Source organism: Hoplias malabaricus, chromosome X2, assembly GCF_029633855.1.
Source record: "Hoplias malabaricus isolate fHopMal1 chromosome X2, fHopMal1.hap1, whole genome shotgun sequence".
Classification (NCBI taxonomy): Eukaryota; Metazoa; Chordata; class Actinopteri; order Characiformes; family Erythrinidae; genus Hoplias; species Hoplias malabaricus.
This window is the reverse complement of record NC_089819.1, coordinates 9,924,514-9,939,053: the sequence shown is the minus strand read 5'-3', so window position 1 is coordinate 9,939,053 and position 14,540 is coordinate 9,924,514. Positions and strand designations below refer to the sequence as shown.

General features: G+C 40.3%; 1 protein-coding gene across 2 annotated transcripts in view; it reads left to right on the top strand.

Annotated features, from left to right (window-relative positions):
* The window catches only part of LOC136676777 (max dimerization protein 1-like), a 33,418-nt gene extending 23,826 nt beyond the window's left edge, over positions 1–9,592 (top strand). The window contains exons 4-6 of one of the 2 annotated variants that reach the window (XM_066653996.1): positions 1,344–1,458; positions 2,114–2,273; positions 2,691–9,592. In XM_066653996.1, the coding sequence (XP_066510093.1) occupies positions 1,344–1,458; positions 2,114–2,273; positions 2,691–2,881 (466 nt within the window). In that variant the 3' untranslated portion in view covers positions 2,882–9,592. Of the gene's footprint in view, positions 1–1,343; positions 1,459–2,113; positions 2,274–2,687 lie in introns of both variants that reach the window. The other variant, XM_066653995.1, reaches the window with a different exon arrangement.
* Positions 9,593–14,540: the final 4,948 nt, after the last annotated feature.

The following is a 14,540-nucleotide window of genomic DNA, read 5'->3' as shown; positions in this document are numbered from 1 at the left end:
CTCTCGCTCTCTCTCTCTCTTGCTCTCTCTCTCTCTCTCTCTCTCTCTCTCTCTTTCTGTGTTTTTAGTTTAATGCAATGGCTCACAAAGAGCTGCCCACACATAAATACACACACACACACTGATCTTCTTCTAAATAGGAAAACACACACACACAGTTTCTGTTAGCCAAACACACACATAGCTAACAGGCAGACAGGCAGTGAAATCGCTGGGTTGTGACCCACGCCTCCGTGTGTTTTCAGTTGCAGTAGTGTTCTGCAGGCAGGTTGCATAACACTATCTCACATGGGCAGTGCCACCCACCACACCCTCAAATGCTGGGATTGCTGTCATCACTACATTTATCCTTTGATCAATTTTTCATCATTGTCATTTCTCTTTTTCAAATTTGAGACCTTTGAGTAGAATATGCCACCTGACATATAACTTAACACAGCAAATTATAGAAGTAATAACATTGAATTTTCATTTGCTTTATTATTTTCAGACTTTGTACAGTTCTAATTCAAAATTATTCTTGATTATCAAGAAGTTCTCACGTCTTTTCTAGAATTTACATCCAAGAACCTGAAACTGTTGAACTCATTATGGGCCAATAGAAATGATCCAGAATTTCTTCAGCTTTGTAACAACAGAGTGTCGAGTTAAGGACAAGCTTAGAATTGACTTTACACTCTCAGACTTTAAGGGTCATCTTCAGAGATCTGGAAAAAACAGCGTTCTAAGATTCTAGAGGAATGTGGTAAAAGAGTAAAGGGTAACATTTTGCTTTAGCTGGAATAAAACATGTTCAACAGCTAAACAATCTGAAGTAAACAAAATGACAAAATGAAAGAGGCATGGTCACCTTAATTCTAAGAAAACGTGGCTGGTTGGTGGCTGCTCATATACTGAAATGACTACTTCCACCATCCCTCAAGCATTTTAAATCTGGATTTCCATATATATGTGTATATATATATATATAAAAAACGCTATAAAGCAGTTTATGATACGGACAGTTGATACAGGCTGTTAATCCTTTTGGCTGTGCTTTCATGTTTTTGTATTCTGATCTATGTCACAGTGACCTGGAGCTGTGTGGTAATTAACACATCTTGCTGATTCAGATTTTGTAATACATAAACAAACCTCTTTAATGTGTAACATGGATTTGGGGCATGAATCTTTACACTTACTGTGTGTGTATTATGTTAAGAAGTAATATGGTACCTTACATTGAATAGTGTGCAGGTTTCATTTTTCCGCGATCATAACTGCACTTGAAATTAAATTCTACATCTCTCTCTCTCTCTCTCTCTCTCTCTCTCCCTCCCCCATGCCTCTGTCTCTCCTCTTAGACGGGCACATTTACGACTATGCTTGGAACGCTTGAAATCCTTGGTGCCTCTGGGACCAGACTCCAACAGGCACACTACCCTTAGCCTACTAATGAAGGCCAAGGAACACATCAAGGTGTGTATGGATGAGTTATTGAGTGATGAAAATGAAGGGATCAAAAAAAATATTAAATTAAAATTAAATAGAAAACAATCAGTGTTTTGTTTCTCTGTTTTTATTATTTATTAATTTCTTACAATTACTACAGACCCCATTTCTGGAAAATTTGGGATGTTTTTGTAAATTGTGATAAACTAGAATCTGTTATTTGTTCATTCTCTTGAACCTTTTTAGAGATTGTACATTTTTAGTTGCATTCTGAACAGTAAAATAATTAAATTGATTAGGAGATTTTTGTTTTATGGCATCATTATTGAAAATTATGATTCCTGGCAGACTTTACTCCTGAGAGTACTTTACTACTGGAGTCCTTGGAGGCATCTAACCAGTACATAAATCTTTCTGTTTGTTTTTGGTTCAGGTTTTATTTTTATTTATAGCTTTAATGGAGCATAAATGTGGGCTGAGGGTGGCTTGGGAAACCATGACACTTGGCCAGGGATAAATAGCCTAGGACATGTTTTGTTATGGGTGCCATTAAAAAAAAAACAAATATTAATGTTACTTCTATATCAAGCCTTATATCTTTTAGCCTTACATCTGACGGAGTACAGGTTAAGGTTTTCCATGTTTTGTACTTTGAAAAAATTCTATGTGTGTATGTCTGCAGAGGTTGGAGGACAGTGAGAGGAAGGCACAGCACACAATAGACCAGCTTCAGCGGGAGCAGAGGCACCTGCGCAGACGACTTGAGCAGCTTGGAGTTGAGCGTACGCGCATGGACAGCATGGGTTCTACTGTTTCATCAGACAAATCCGACTCTGACCAAGGTAAACTTATATATGTAAACACCTCCACAAACACATACAAATGCGTACAAATGTTTGAATAATTTGTAATGAAATTTTGTCAAATAACAATAATATGGCAGGTGTATGTATACAGTGCTTATTGTGACAATATTTCATTAGTAATACATTTACAGATTTCAAGTCATTTGTAAGAAACTGTAAGGTAATTAATATAATTTAGACGTATCCAAAGCCTTGTAAAAGATTCACAAAGCCATCTTTAGGGACACATTTCTGTTCTGTTTTAGTCCCTAACAATAACAAAGCCAGGTAAAATCTGGCTTCAGGTCACTGTTTACTTAGATCAGGGTTTTTTGGAGCTGTAATGAAGCAAACGTGAGCCTGGGTGGGGCTTGTATTTACTGAGGTGCGTTCCAATGTATTTTATTGCAGAAGAGCTGGATGTGGATGTAGAAGGTACAGACTATCTTCTGGGGGACCTGGAATGGAGCACCAGCAGTGTGAGTGACTCAGATGAGCGAGGAAGCCTGCGGAGCAGCTGCAGTGATGAGGGCTACTCCAGCGCCAGCCTCCGCCGCCTTGGCAACACTCAGGAGAAAAACCCTGCACTGGGCTGCAGTCTATAAGAGCACATCCCCTCCTCCTCTGCTCCTGAAGTCTCCACCTGCCTGCATTCTCCACTACACCTCAGTAAACTCCATTCAGTTCCCAGCCTCATTCAGTCAGGTCCTGGTTCTGTACCATGAATAAGCTTTCTCTCATGTCTGGGATGGGATGGATGAAACAAGAATGGTTCTTCTCACTGGGCTTGGATCTGATACATTTTTATCAAAGTAAGAACACTGATCTAGATTCAGTTTATGCACCGTATATCATTACAAATACAGTGATATTGGCTGAGATGAGCTGAGCAGATCATTACTCTTACTCTGAGAAACCTGATGCATATGAACCTAAAAGGTTTATGGACGTTCTCACCTTTGGGATAGAGAGTACATTGAAATGAAGGGTAAAAGCAGGACTTCTTCATAATCCCTGTCCACCTCTAGATGCATATGAAGAACAGAACTCATTGAAGATTAGAGAGTCCAAGAGCGTACTCCACAGTCTCTGGAAGCCAAACCTTATATATCCAATCAAAATTTGGCCGAAAAAGCCTGTAAATCCACTCCCCCTTGCATCACTGACCTGCCTTTTAGACCTTCTCCAGTCCCCTCCTGTCATTACTCTGCACCATCCAATCAGCTGCAGAGGGGCAGCGGGTTACTGTCTGCTGTCATCCAGCCAGATCCTCTTTCCCTTTGGTTGCCCCTACCTCACCATCATCCTTGCCAGTATCGGAGAAGGCGCTTGTTTATCCCTTTTGAAAGCTCTGAAAGAGCTGGACCTTTGAACACCCCTGAAAGTGGTGTGTATCATACCAGAGAATGTGTATCATACCACACCCACTGCCTACTCAACTTCTCTCTGGATCAATCATACGCAGTCTCTTACCGCCTTCCATTTCCTCCAATCAGACTGGACCGTCCAGACACAGGGCTAGGTCACCTGACTGGTCAGCTGACCTATCAGAGCATGGAATTTTGCACTTAAGAGTAATCTGTTGGTGCAAGCTGCCACTTGTCGCAGATCTGAGATCAGTATTATTGTTTGTGTCTGACAATTCTAACTGTTCTGAGATCAGTGAGAAAAGGGCTGCTTCTACCAAGAGCTCAGATCACACAGCAGGAACGATTTTGGGTCAAAAAAAAAAAACAAACAAAACCAAAACAAAACAATAAAAACAATAACGAAACAACTAAAGGTGTGCGGGCATGTCATAGTTATCGTCATCGTTGGTTTATTTTTTCCCCTCTTCCGAGGGACTGCAGCTAATCTAGTTATGTATCAGGTGTAGTCTTTTAGCTAGTCTTAAGAAATATCTTCCTGCACTGTCCAACATCTACCCCCACCTCACTGCAGTGGGAACCATGGGACACTTACCAAGCACTGGTGTGATGTCATTCTTCTCAGCAACTACTACTACTACTACTGTTCTCCGAGGAATTTGTGTAAGGTGCCCTTCATGCACAGACGCAGTGTCCCGTGTTATAAATAGCAACATAGTTCATTCAAATATTGATAATATGGCTTAGGAGTAACTAATGCTGCCATGCACTCACTCCTGGTTAGCCAAATTAGCAGTGTTTGTCTGAACTACATTGTTCTGTTCCAGCGATAAAGGGCCAGTATCCAGAACTCTTGGATGATTTAACAGCTCAGACACACCTGATTCAACTCAGACTCAGTACGAAAATCACCAACCTGTGCTGTACACTGACCCTGCTAGACTGGAATTCACATGCTCCTGAATACCCCATGAGATCAAGGCCAGTTTTTAAAGAACTTTCCACAGAATTTTTTACATTTTTACATTATTAAATGGTTGAGATTCAAACAGGTCATTGAGGGTGTTGTGTTGTGAAATATTTCATTCTACAGGAATCTTCTAGAGAAATACTCACAGTGGTTTAGGCATTCAGTGTGTTTAATGCCTCTCAGTGCCACATGGCTTTTACATTTGAACGTGGATTATATCATTGATTTATGATATTTTTGAAGTAATATACATATATCATCATTTTAGTAACACAGTTATTATAACATAATGATAACTTATATTATATAAATTGTTATCACTATTATAAAAGTACTCCTATTATCTTGGTCCATTTGGGTAGCAGTTAAAATGGCTACATTTTTGTTGTGGAGATCAAAACCACTGTGTAGTAATGAAATCATTTCACTGCAGTTAACTATTTCACTTCAAACTCCTTTCAGTGATTTGTTTATATCTCGACCACTGATTGATGCTGGAATTTTGAAGAATTGGTGGAAGGGGAACAGTTCTCATGTTCGTATACAAGCATCTTCTAACTAGAATGTTATTGATGTGTCAGGGCAGTGAGGGGGCAGTAAACATCAGCTATCCTTATGTATTTTTTTTCTCACCTTGACTCGTTGCTTTTAACACGTTCAACCTTGCCACCTTGAATTTTTTTTTTTTTCTTTTACCAAGGGCAGTAAACCGAAGTGAACTGAAGACGTTGGGTCATTGTTGAAGAACATATTGCAGCATGAGATTGTGTGGGTAGGGGCTGGAGGGAATTTGGGTGGGTTGAAATTCGGAGTTCAGCTTGCTCCATCTCTTCCTCTCTCTGTGGACAGTGACGTTTAATGCACCCTCGCACGAGTGGGCGTTTGTGTTCCTACTGCTCAGCTGTTTTTGGTCAGAATCCTCAGGAAGAGGATATGAAGGAATAAATGAGTAATAAAGGCAAGTAAGCACATTCCACAGCAGAGGAGGACAGCACTGTGGTTAGTAGCTTCATTGGGAGAGCCTGCTTGGAATAGTGGGAAAGCAAAGGGGCTTTGAATTACCCATGCAGCACTGGGGCTGACCTTCTCAGCCTCTTCTCCAAGTAGCTCGCTTGTGTATGAGTTTCTGTGCTCACACGATTGTCCGTCCTTCACAGTTGAGGCACTGCACTGCGGTTTTAGTCCTCATGCATGTCTACAGCTGTTTAACCCTTCAGCTTAACATTGTCATTCTTTGTACATAGTTTACAGAAAGAAATCTATATGTGTAACAAAGTATTTATTTAATCTAAATATATGTCAGAGCATAGATATATATAGAGAGAGACAAATATATTTAAGTAGTGGTTTTAGTTATCTCTGTGGGTTTTTATGTAATAGTTAATTTGCACACAGTAGTGTTTATCTATAGTTTTAGAGCTATATTGTACTTTAGACTAATTGTGTACATTCTGAATTAAAAAATTGTGCTGTTAGATTTCCAAAAATATTGTGTTTGGACATATTTTGCAATTTCAAAACTAATTTATTTGCAACAGTGGAAAAAATGTAATGTATATTTACAGAATAAAAAAATTTAATATGTTTTAAAAAAAAGTGCATAAAAGTGAAGGATATTGAAAAGGGAAGTTATTTGTTCTGGTGAACTTGTAATGGTACAACACAGTAGTACGAGAAGAAAAAAGCTAGTCATTTCTGTGCCTAGAGGTTCTGAAGAAAGCTTCGCTCTGTATTTCCCATCACACTCACGAGGGATGGGAAGTGGAGGATGCTATATTCAGAGCTAGTGAAGAGATTTGAAGGATTTTGGTGTCTGAATGTAGTTTTTAGGAGGGGGATATTAAACTCTCTCTCTTATTTTACTAGTGCAGTGCAGGATCCTTTGTGACCTGCAAATGACGTCGTTTTGAAATACTTGAATGAAATGCACCAAAAAAAATGAATAAATAAACATAAAGGAATAAATAATTTTTAACAAAAATAGGATTATTCATTCTCAATATGTGGAATGCTGCTCCTAATCATTTTCCAGGCCTTCTTTCCCCCTAAAAAGAAAAGGTAGCATGAGAAAATGTAGCCGTGAGAGAAGTGAAGTGATTGTTAATGGAGCACTCAGTTCGGGGAGGGGGTCTGTATGGCTATGTTAGGTTCACTGGTGTCGTCACTGTCCACAGACACAGAGAGAGAGAGAGAGTTCGGACCGGGCTTTTGTTTGGTCGGGAGGGCGTGGTGATGTTGGTTTATTTGAAGCTATTTGTATGGATATGCTTTTGTCTTGTTTTTATTTGTTATAAGTAAAAAAAAAAAAAAAGGTGCAAACTAAACGTCCATTTCCTTCCCAAGACTGTTTTCAGAACTGATGTAATGTTGGTTCTCAGAACACACATCGACTCCCATTTACACACAAATATACCCTGCCTTCTGGTTGCTGGATCTCCTTTTACTTAAACATATGTGAACGAGACTACTCTTTCTGCCCTGTTTGAAGGAATACTTCAGTGTTTTTCAACCTAGCCTTTATTTCCTGGAACATTAATATTAAAATTTCCATGTTGTTATAAAAGAACAGAATAAACACAGACTCAAAGCACATCTTCAGTACAAGTCAGTGGGCAGATAAAACTAAACCATCTGCAAACTGGCCTCTGTTATGATGGTAAAGCCATGGTCACACCAGACAGTAACTTTTGCTCTTTTCTTTGTTGGGGTTGGAGGATAAATTAGGTAAATTCTTGATATTCAGTGAATTTGTACGACACATAGCTCTGTGAGCATCTACTGATGTTTAACTAGTTAAATGTTTTTGCAGTTGTGATCTAGGAGCGACAATCTGTGGGCTGAGGAGCAGCTTTTCAGTTCAGATTGTTTTCAGAAATAAGAAACAACCGTCTGTAATCCCGTTTTTAATTGCCTTCTGCTTCCAAGTTTATGAATTCATAGGTCAAAGTTCACCTACATAAATAATTGCCACCAGAGGCTAATTGCTTGTCGTGTCCGTGTGTCCTTTTCCTGTTCAAGTAAATAGGCTCAAGGGTAAAAGTGCATATACAAACTTTTAATAGAAGCTAATGGACACACTAGACATTTGTTATCCTTGTTGTCTTGTAAAATGACAGTGAGTCCTGTCGCCTCCCTTTCAGGAATGTATTTGAATGTAGTGGGCAAGAAATATTTATAAAACATTAGCTCTTATACAGTACTTACATTAATGTTCCTTCAGAGTTGGATCCTCCATGTCCTTCGACCCTGTACAAAGGCCTGTACCCTCAGCAGTCAGCACAGCCAAAGCAGCAGTGCAATTGTTTGAGGAAGCAAATTTGCTTGTCAAAGTGACCACAGTTGAACTTAACACAATATTTCACATGCAAAAATCACTCGCCCAAAGTCGACGAGGCAGAAGCACCTATCGTTGCAGGCTCCACTGAAATGAACATCTTGCATAGTCAAATTTTGTGGACAAAGCATGAACGCGTGATTGGTTATAGGTGCATGTGTACACTTATAGAAAGCAGTTGGAAGATTTAATGGAAGTGTGTTTTGAGTCAATATTTTTTGCAGGTCTGTGTTTCTTTCTTATTTGCAAATGCATAAAAAGTTATTGTCCATAGTAATTGACCTTAATCACCCATATGATATAATAATCACTGTAAAAGAAATCATGTGTAGCAATAATCACGTTTTTTATTACATTCAAAGTATACTCACATACATTTATTTTCAAGCTGTGCTGTTTTTTGTTCTATCACAAGTGGCATGAATGTCGTCGGCGTATTTTGCCATTTGCTTTGCCTCAGTCAGACAAATACAGAAGGTAAAAATTAAGTTGTTCAACACTGGAGTATTCTTTTCAACATCAGTTGGGAGAGAAGGCCAAATGGGTGCAGTCGGGAACATTCTGTGAAAGACTAAAGGGGCTGTGTTCCAATAATGGAGGTTTCACACCGCTCTGTGCAGATTCACAAATCATAAAATTGCCGTTTGCCTGAAATGCACAGGATTTGCACAACATCTGCGTTACTGGAGCACACCCCTGGGTGCTATCACACGCTCGTGGACTTCTCCTCGAGAACAAAAACCCTTAATTTAACTCGGTGCCACCTTCATCACTGCTACTAATGTCAGAGGCTGTGATGGGACATTGTATGCTTCTTTGATGTATATATCGGAGTTGTGAGCTCTAAGGAGAATACCAAATGGCTGAAGCCTTAAAGGCATGCAGTTGTATGGACATAACAGGTCTTATTATGAAATGTATACCAACAATAATGATCTGTTTGCAGAACATATACACACAAAATCATTACAAATCATTCCCACTGATTGTGTCTGTGTCTCAGGTGTGTTCTCATAGACACACAAACGAACACTTTCGAACCTGCTGCCTTTGGGAAAGCCGTTGTGTTTTACATATAATCAAAAATGGACATTTTTATGCTGTTTCTTTGTTAGAAATTGGGCTACTAAATTGTGGTTTAAAAGAATGGATTTAAAACATGGAAAATCAACTATATGTAAATCTGTTGGATTTGTTACTATTTGCTAGTAACATCTGAAATAAAAAAACAAACAAACATAAGAAACTAATTTACTGGACATTTTTTTTGGGTTTGATTGCTTTGGTGCAAAGGCTTTGGGGAAAAATATATATATATATCAGCTTCTAATGAAGAGTCCAGTACTGGAGAGCCCAGAGCTCGCTGAATTCAAAGCATAGCTCTTCCTTTGATCTTATGTTAAACAAGATGGCTGACCATGGAGCATTAGATCAGGCTTGATCTAAACATGTTAATATGGAGGACATCGTCAGTCTTAATCATGCCACTGTGGGAGTAGATGGCAAGAATCCCAAAACAATAACCCGCATCCCACATCCCTGAACAGGGGAGGGATTTCATCTGCACAATACAGATCAAATTCTTTCTGCCACTTTAGATATTAAGATATTTAATAAAGATACTTAACGACTGTGAGGAGATTGGTGTGGATTTGCTACTCAAAAGTGTCCATAGGTGTGAACGTGTATGTCACCCTGTGAAGGACTGGCTCCCCTTACAGGACGTGTTCCCACCTTGCGCCCATTGATTCTGGGTCAACGACCCTGAACTGGATGAAAGGACTCATAATTATGGGATGGACTCAAGACGTCAGATGTGATCACAAAACAGCTACACTACAGCTAAGAATGTAGACTAATTACAGTAGGAACAAACTGAAATTTCCCAATTAATGTCCAGCACCAAGTAAAAACAGATTACACACATTACAAGATCACACCTGGGCCTGCATTTTTATAACTGAACTGCTGTATTAAAACACACGTAGAAACTGAGCTGACACATCTGGAAAATATTTCCAAAAACAACTGTGTAACAGGCTGCCAATCAGCAGAACTGCCTCAATTGGTCCTATTGTGAATAGCACTTTTCCACGTCACAGAACCTACACGACTCGATTATTCCACTGGCCAAATCTGGTACCTGGTCCCAGGAGCCCGGTACTTGTTCAATCCCTGTTCGAGTTGAGCCGGTACTAAATTATGACGGGTAAAACCACAGAGTGCTGATTGGCCTTAGAGACCTGTCAATCACCACAAAATGCAGAGCTAATACACAAACTCACCGCTTGTAAAACCGCTGAAGTTATGGTAGCTTTCACATTTATTTTTATTGGATTCACAACGACAGCTCGTAACATTGCCTTGAGCTGTTTGAAGAGCTTAAACGCTCCTTGGGCTGATGGCCAACAAAACCTCCCCCCAACCCTTTCACTCCGCATGGTGCATCCCAATGCAGGCATCTATTAGTTAACAGAACTGGGCAGTTAGTGTTCTCCTCCAAGTACATCGATCTATCTAGTGACATGAAGCCAGCCAACATTCTGACATCTGAACATGTATGTCCTGCAAGAAGCATGTTCAAGCTTTCTCTACTTTCATTGTGTGATCACCGGAGCTCTGAGTTAGCAATGGTTGGTTTGAATATCAATTATGCATCATACACTGGATTTACAATCGATTAGAAAATCACTATCGAAAAAGTTCGTTTATGTCACTTGACTGAAACATAGCATACTGATAGAATGTTTTATTTAAAATAAATAAAAATAGAAATAGAAAAATACTTTGGATTGCCTTGAATTCATACATTAATTGAGCCTTACTTGTTTATTTGCATCAAAGAACCAATTCTTCCTTCCTTCATTAAAGAATTAATTTATCAAAAATGGCCGATATATGGTTGTGGTCTCAATTAGTGTTATTACCTGAACTTACATTACCAGTTATGTTTTTCATTCTCTTTGTAGGTTACCATTTTGTTACAAAACTGACTCACAACACAGCCCTACGTCCATCAGTGCCTAATGTGGAGAAAGTATGTGGAGGACAATAAGGCCTGCTCAGCCTGTTGAGAGGGAGAGAAGCGAGCAAGAGGTTGAAGGGTTCAGATGGCCTGGGGTAGATAATTATCGTAAAGGCATAATGCTGCGATGGCACCATAATGGCCTCTTATCCGCCCCCTTCTCTCCTCTCAACCCTTTTTAGGGCTTTTCTATGAAAAGGCCATTATATAACAGATACATAACACGAGGAAATGTGTTTGGTGGTGCCAAAGAAGGTTGTGCTGGCAAAATGCTTGGGCTAGGATTGTTGGATGCAGCAAAATATCTCCTCGACTAGTTCTCTGCATTGATAACGCATGTTTATTGTAATGATGTCAATGTGGGCTGATACTGAAGTGGTATTTCACGTACGTTTTGGCTGAAGCAAAACACACACATTCATAAATCACAGAAATCAGATCTAAATCCACATGGATTGGCATTACAAAGAAATATAGCATTTATTTGAAGAGGCCTATGAATGGATGTGAAGGTGTATATAGGGGTATTGTGTCACAGTTGCCCCACCTAGACCTTCTGCTCCACCTCAGGTGTATTTTATCAAATACGGGTTTGAATATATTCGTCAGAACTAAATTTCTGGGAAGCTGTCAGCTCCAGCTTCTCCTCCTTTGGGAAGGATTTACACCAGATGTTGGCACATTTCTACGAGGATGTAGATGTAATTACATTCAGCAACTGAGCACTAGTGAGGTCAAGTACTAAGGTTGGAAAATCAGTTCTGGATGGAGCTCCATCAGTCCAGAGAATACAGTTCCACTGCTGTACAATCCAATACTTTTATTCCCTTTTAAGATGACACTTACACGACAACCTGGGCCTTGTGAACACATGTGGCCTTTCCAGAGCACCTCATTGGTCCCTGTGTTTCTATGGAGATTATACAAGAAATAAAGGCATAGACTGGGTGTCTGGAAAGGATACTTGAGGACATGTGTGTGATGTATTTCACAATGCTGTATTATAGCAATAGTCCAAACTGTAGCCATTAAACCTTTAGTTTTATGTGGGCACTGCTACTCCATGTCATCATAGGAAGCATGTCTTTGTTAGTCCGGGTGTATTTGACCCCTCTCCCCGTGCTGTCAGATTAGTCAAATCCTGCAGCTTATCCCGCAGCAAGCTAAACACGACCTTCGGCTCTGTGGCCTGTAAGGATATATACACGCACATGCACACACACACAACACACACACACACACACACACACTGGGTCACACAAATCAGGTCAGGCCCTGGATATACATTCAGTTGCATGCAATGCTTTAATGCTCCTGGACAAATGACTAGCTTTGTTGATATACTAAATACATTTGCTTTACTGTTTGTTTGTTTGTTTAATTGTTTAACACAGGCCATGCTTAAGATTTTATTATGCTTTTAATTCATATAATCATTAATTGTGCGTTAAAATGCACAAATGAGTTGTAGTTCCAACACAACGCCATATCACCAGGGGTGCAGCTGTGCTTCACAGCAGGTGTGCTACATATATACACACACGGAACATGAAAGAGCTGAGCGTTCTCGTATTAACATGAGGAACAGGATCACGACCTGCCACAAGACTTGCGTACAATCATTGCCACACACATACACACATGCACATATGGCCAAACTCAACCTGGCCATATGATGCTGAACCGTTCCATGGTCAGAAAAACTGGGCAACCTGCCTCCATCCTGCTCTGCCTGTGAGGAAACAAGATGGAGGAGCCACCATGGGGCCACAGGCAAGCAGATGGAGAGAGAGAGGATGAGGGCTGTGCTCTCAGGGGAGTAGAACAGAAAGAGCGAGGAGAAAAAGAGAGTGGCGGGGGAGGAGAGACGTGGTCTACATCATGCAGATAAGTCCCAGGAACAGTCTGAGTATTTGGTAAATAGTACAGCCATAGTAAATAGTGCTAAAGCCACACAAAACAGTCATTTATTTAGTTTCCAGCCAAGAGAAGCTTAAAAACCAAGATGATTTACACCAGTCAGCTATAGCATTGACATTCCCTTCTTGTTTCTTCACTTGCTGTTCCTTCTTTCAGCTCCACTAACTACAATTATAGGCTGCATTTTTTTGGTGCTCTGTATACTTACATGTTACATGTTCGCCCTGCTCTCACCCTATTCTTCATTTGTCAGGACCGCCCCTCTCCACCCCCAGTGTGTGGTCAGTCTGTGTTGCTTATTAAAGTTAATTAAACACAGCAGTGCCCTGGGGTTGTGGATTCGAACCTCGCTCCGGGGGAGGACGTTGTATGCTTAGCCGAACCTATGTGTGCTTTTAGGTCCTTTACACCTTTATTTGCTACACAAAACATGGAAATTTCTTTTTTAATTAACCTGAGAACTTACATTTATGTTTCGGCATAGGTGCTCGAGATGAGGGTAGGTACATGAGTTTTGCCTGACGTAAACAAGGACTACTGACGTGCAGACTGACCAATTAAATGTTTACAGAGAAGGTTATCGACCAATAACGGTAGCTCTACAGTCAGACCGTCCAATCCGAAGATTTTAGGCTACTTCACCACGCCCCCTTCTCACTCAAGCGAACCATACGGAGTAGGGGAGGGCGGGACTAGTTTGTGAATGAAATGCTTCTCAAAATTCTATGTAAGCTCCAGAAAAACAAAATCCCAGCCATTTGTGAAAGTCTAAAAAAGAGGACACGTCCGGGTAAAAGAGGACGTCTGGTCACCCTAGTGTCACATCAAAATTTGCTTGCAGTTTTCGAAGAAATGCACAGGGACATTTTCCACACCCCCAAAGTTCATTCTTGGTGTTTGGTTGCATGTTCTGCTTCTTAAAATCCAAGTAATCCCAAAGTACTTCAGTGATGTTGTGGTCTGGGCTCAGGGGTGGCTAGTCCATTGTTCTGAGAACACCACAAATTTCTTTGACTTACAAATCTCCTTTTGTGAATATATTCTATTGTTAGTACTGGCTTCTTGTCAGCCACGTAGTGCTGTGTTTTTCAAGTCACTGTGGAAAAAAACATGTACAAACACCAGTGGATGTTTTCAGCAAGAGTGGAGCCTGATGAAAGGCTTAAATACTTTCTGTCTGATGAGGACTAAAGGTCTTCCATGGTTGTTAAGAGTCTTAGTTTCTCTTTAGCTCCTAATTGCTTTTTGAAGTTGTGTTGGAGAGGTATGTTTTTCCCTCCAGTTTGTTCTTAGGGTCTTTAGACATATTTCCGTAAACAGAAATGAACTATTAAGTGTGGTCTCTGATATTTGCACAGGAAATGGAGTCTGGTGTAAGAGTTTTTTTTAAGTCCTTACAGTGTGTATTATTGAATGGCCTCTGACCGCCGAGAGAACGGCTCCAGCACCTCTGACCTGTGGTGACCTATTTGAGAAGCAGGCATCAGGCTATATTTACATAACGTGCCCGAGCTGTCCTTAACAACATAACAGCGGATTAAGAAGAGGAGTTCCCTCTCTGCATGATCCGCTTTTATTCTCAGCCTTACCTTGGTAAGAAGGGGCTGGGAGCGGCAGGCAGGTAGATGTGCATGTGTGTGTGTGTTTG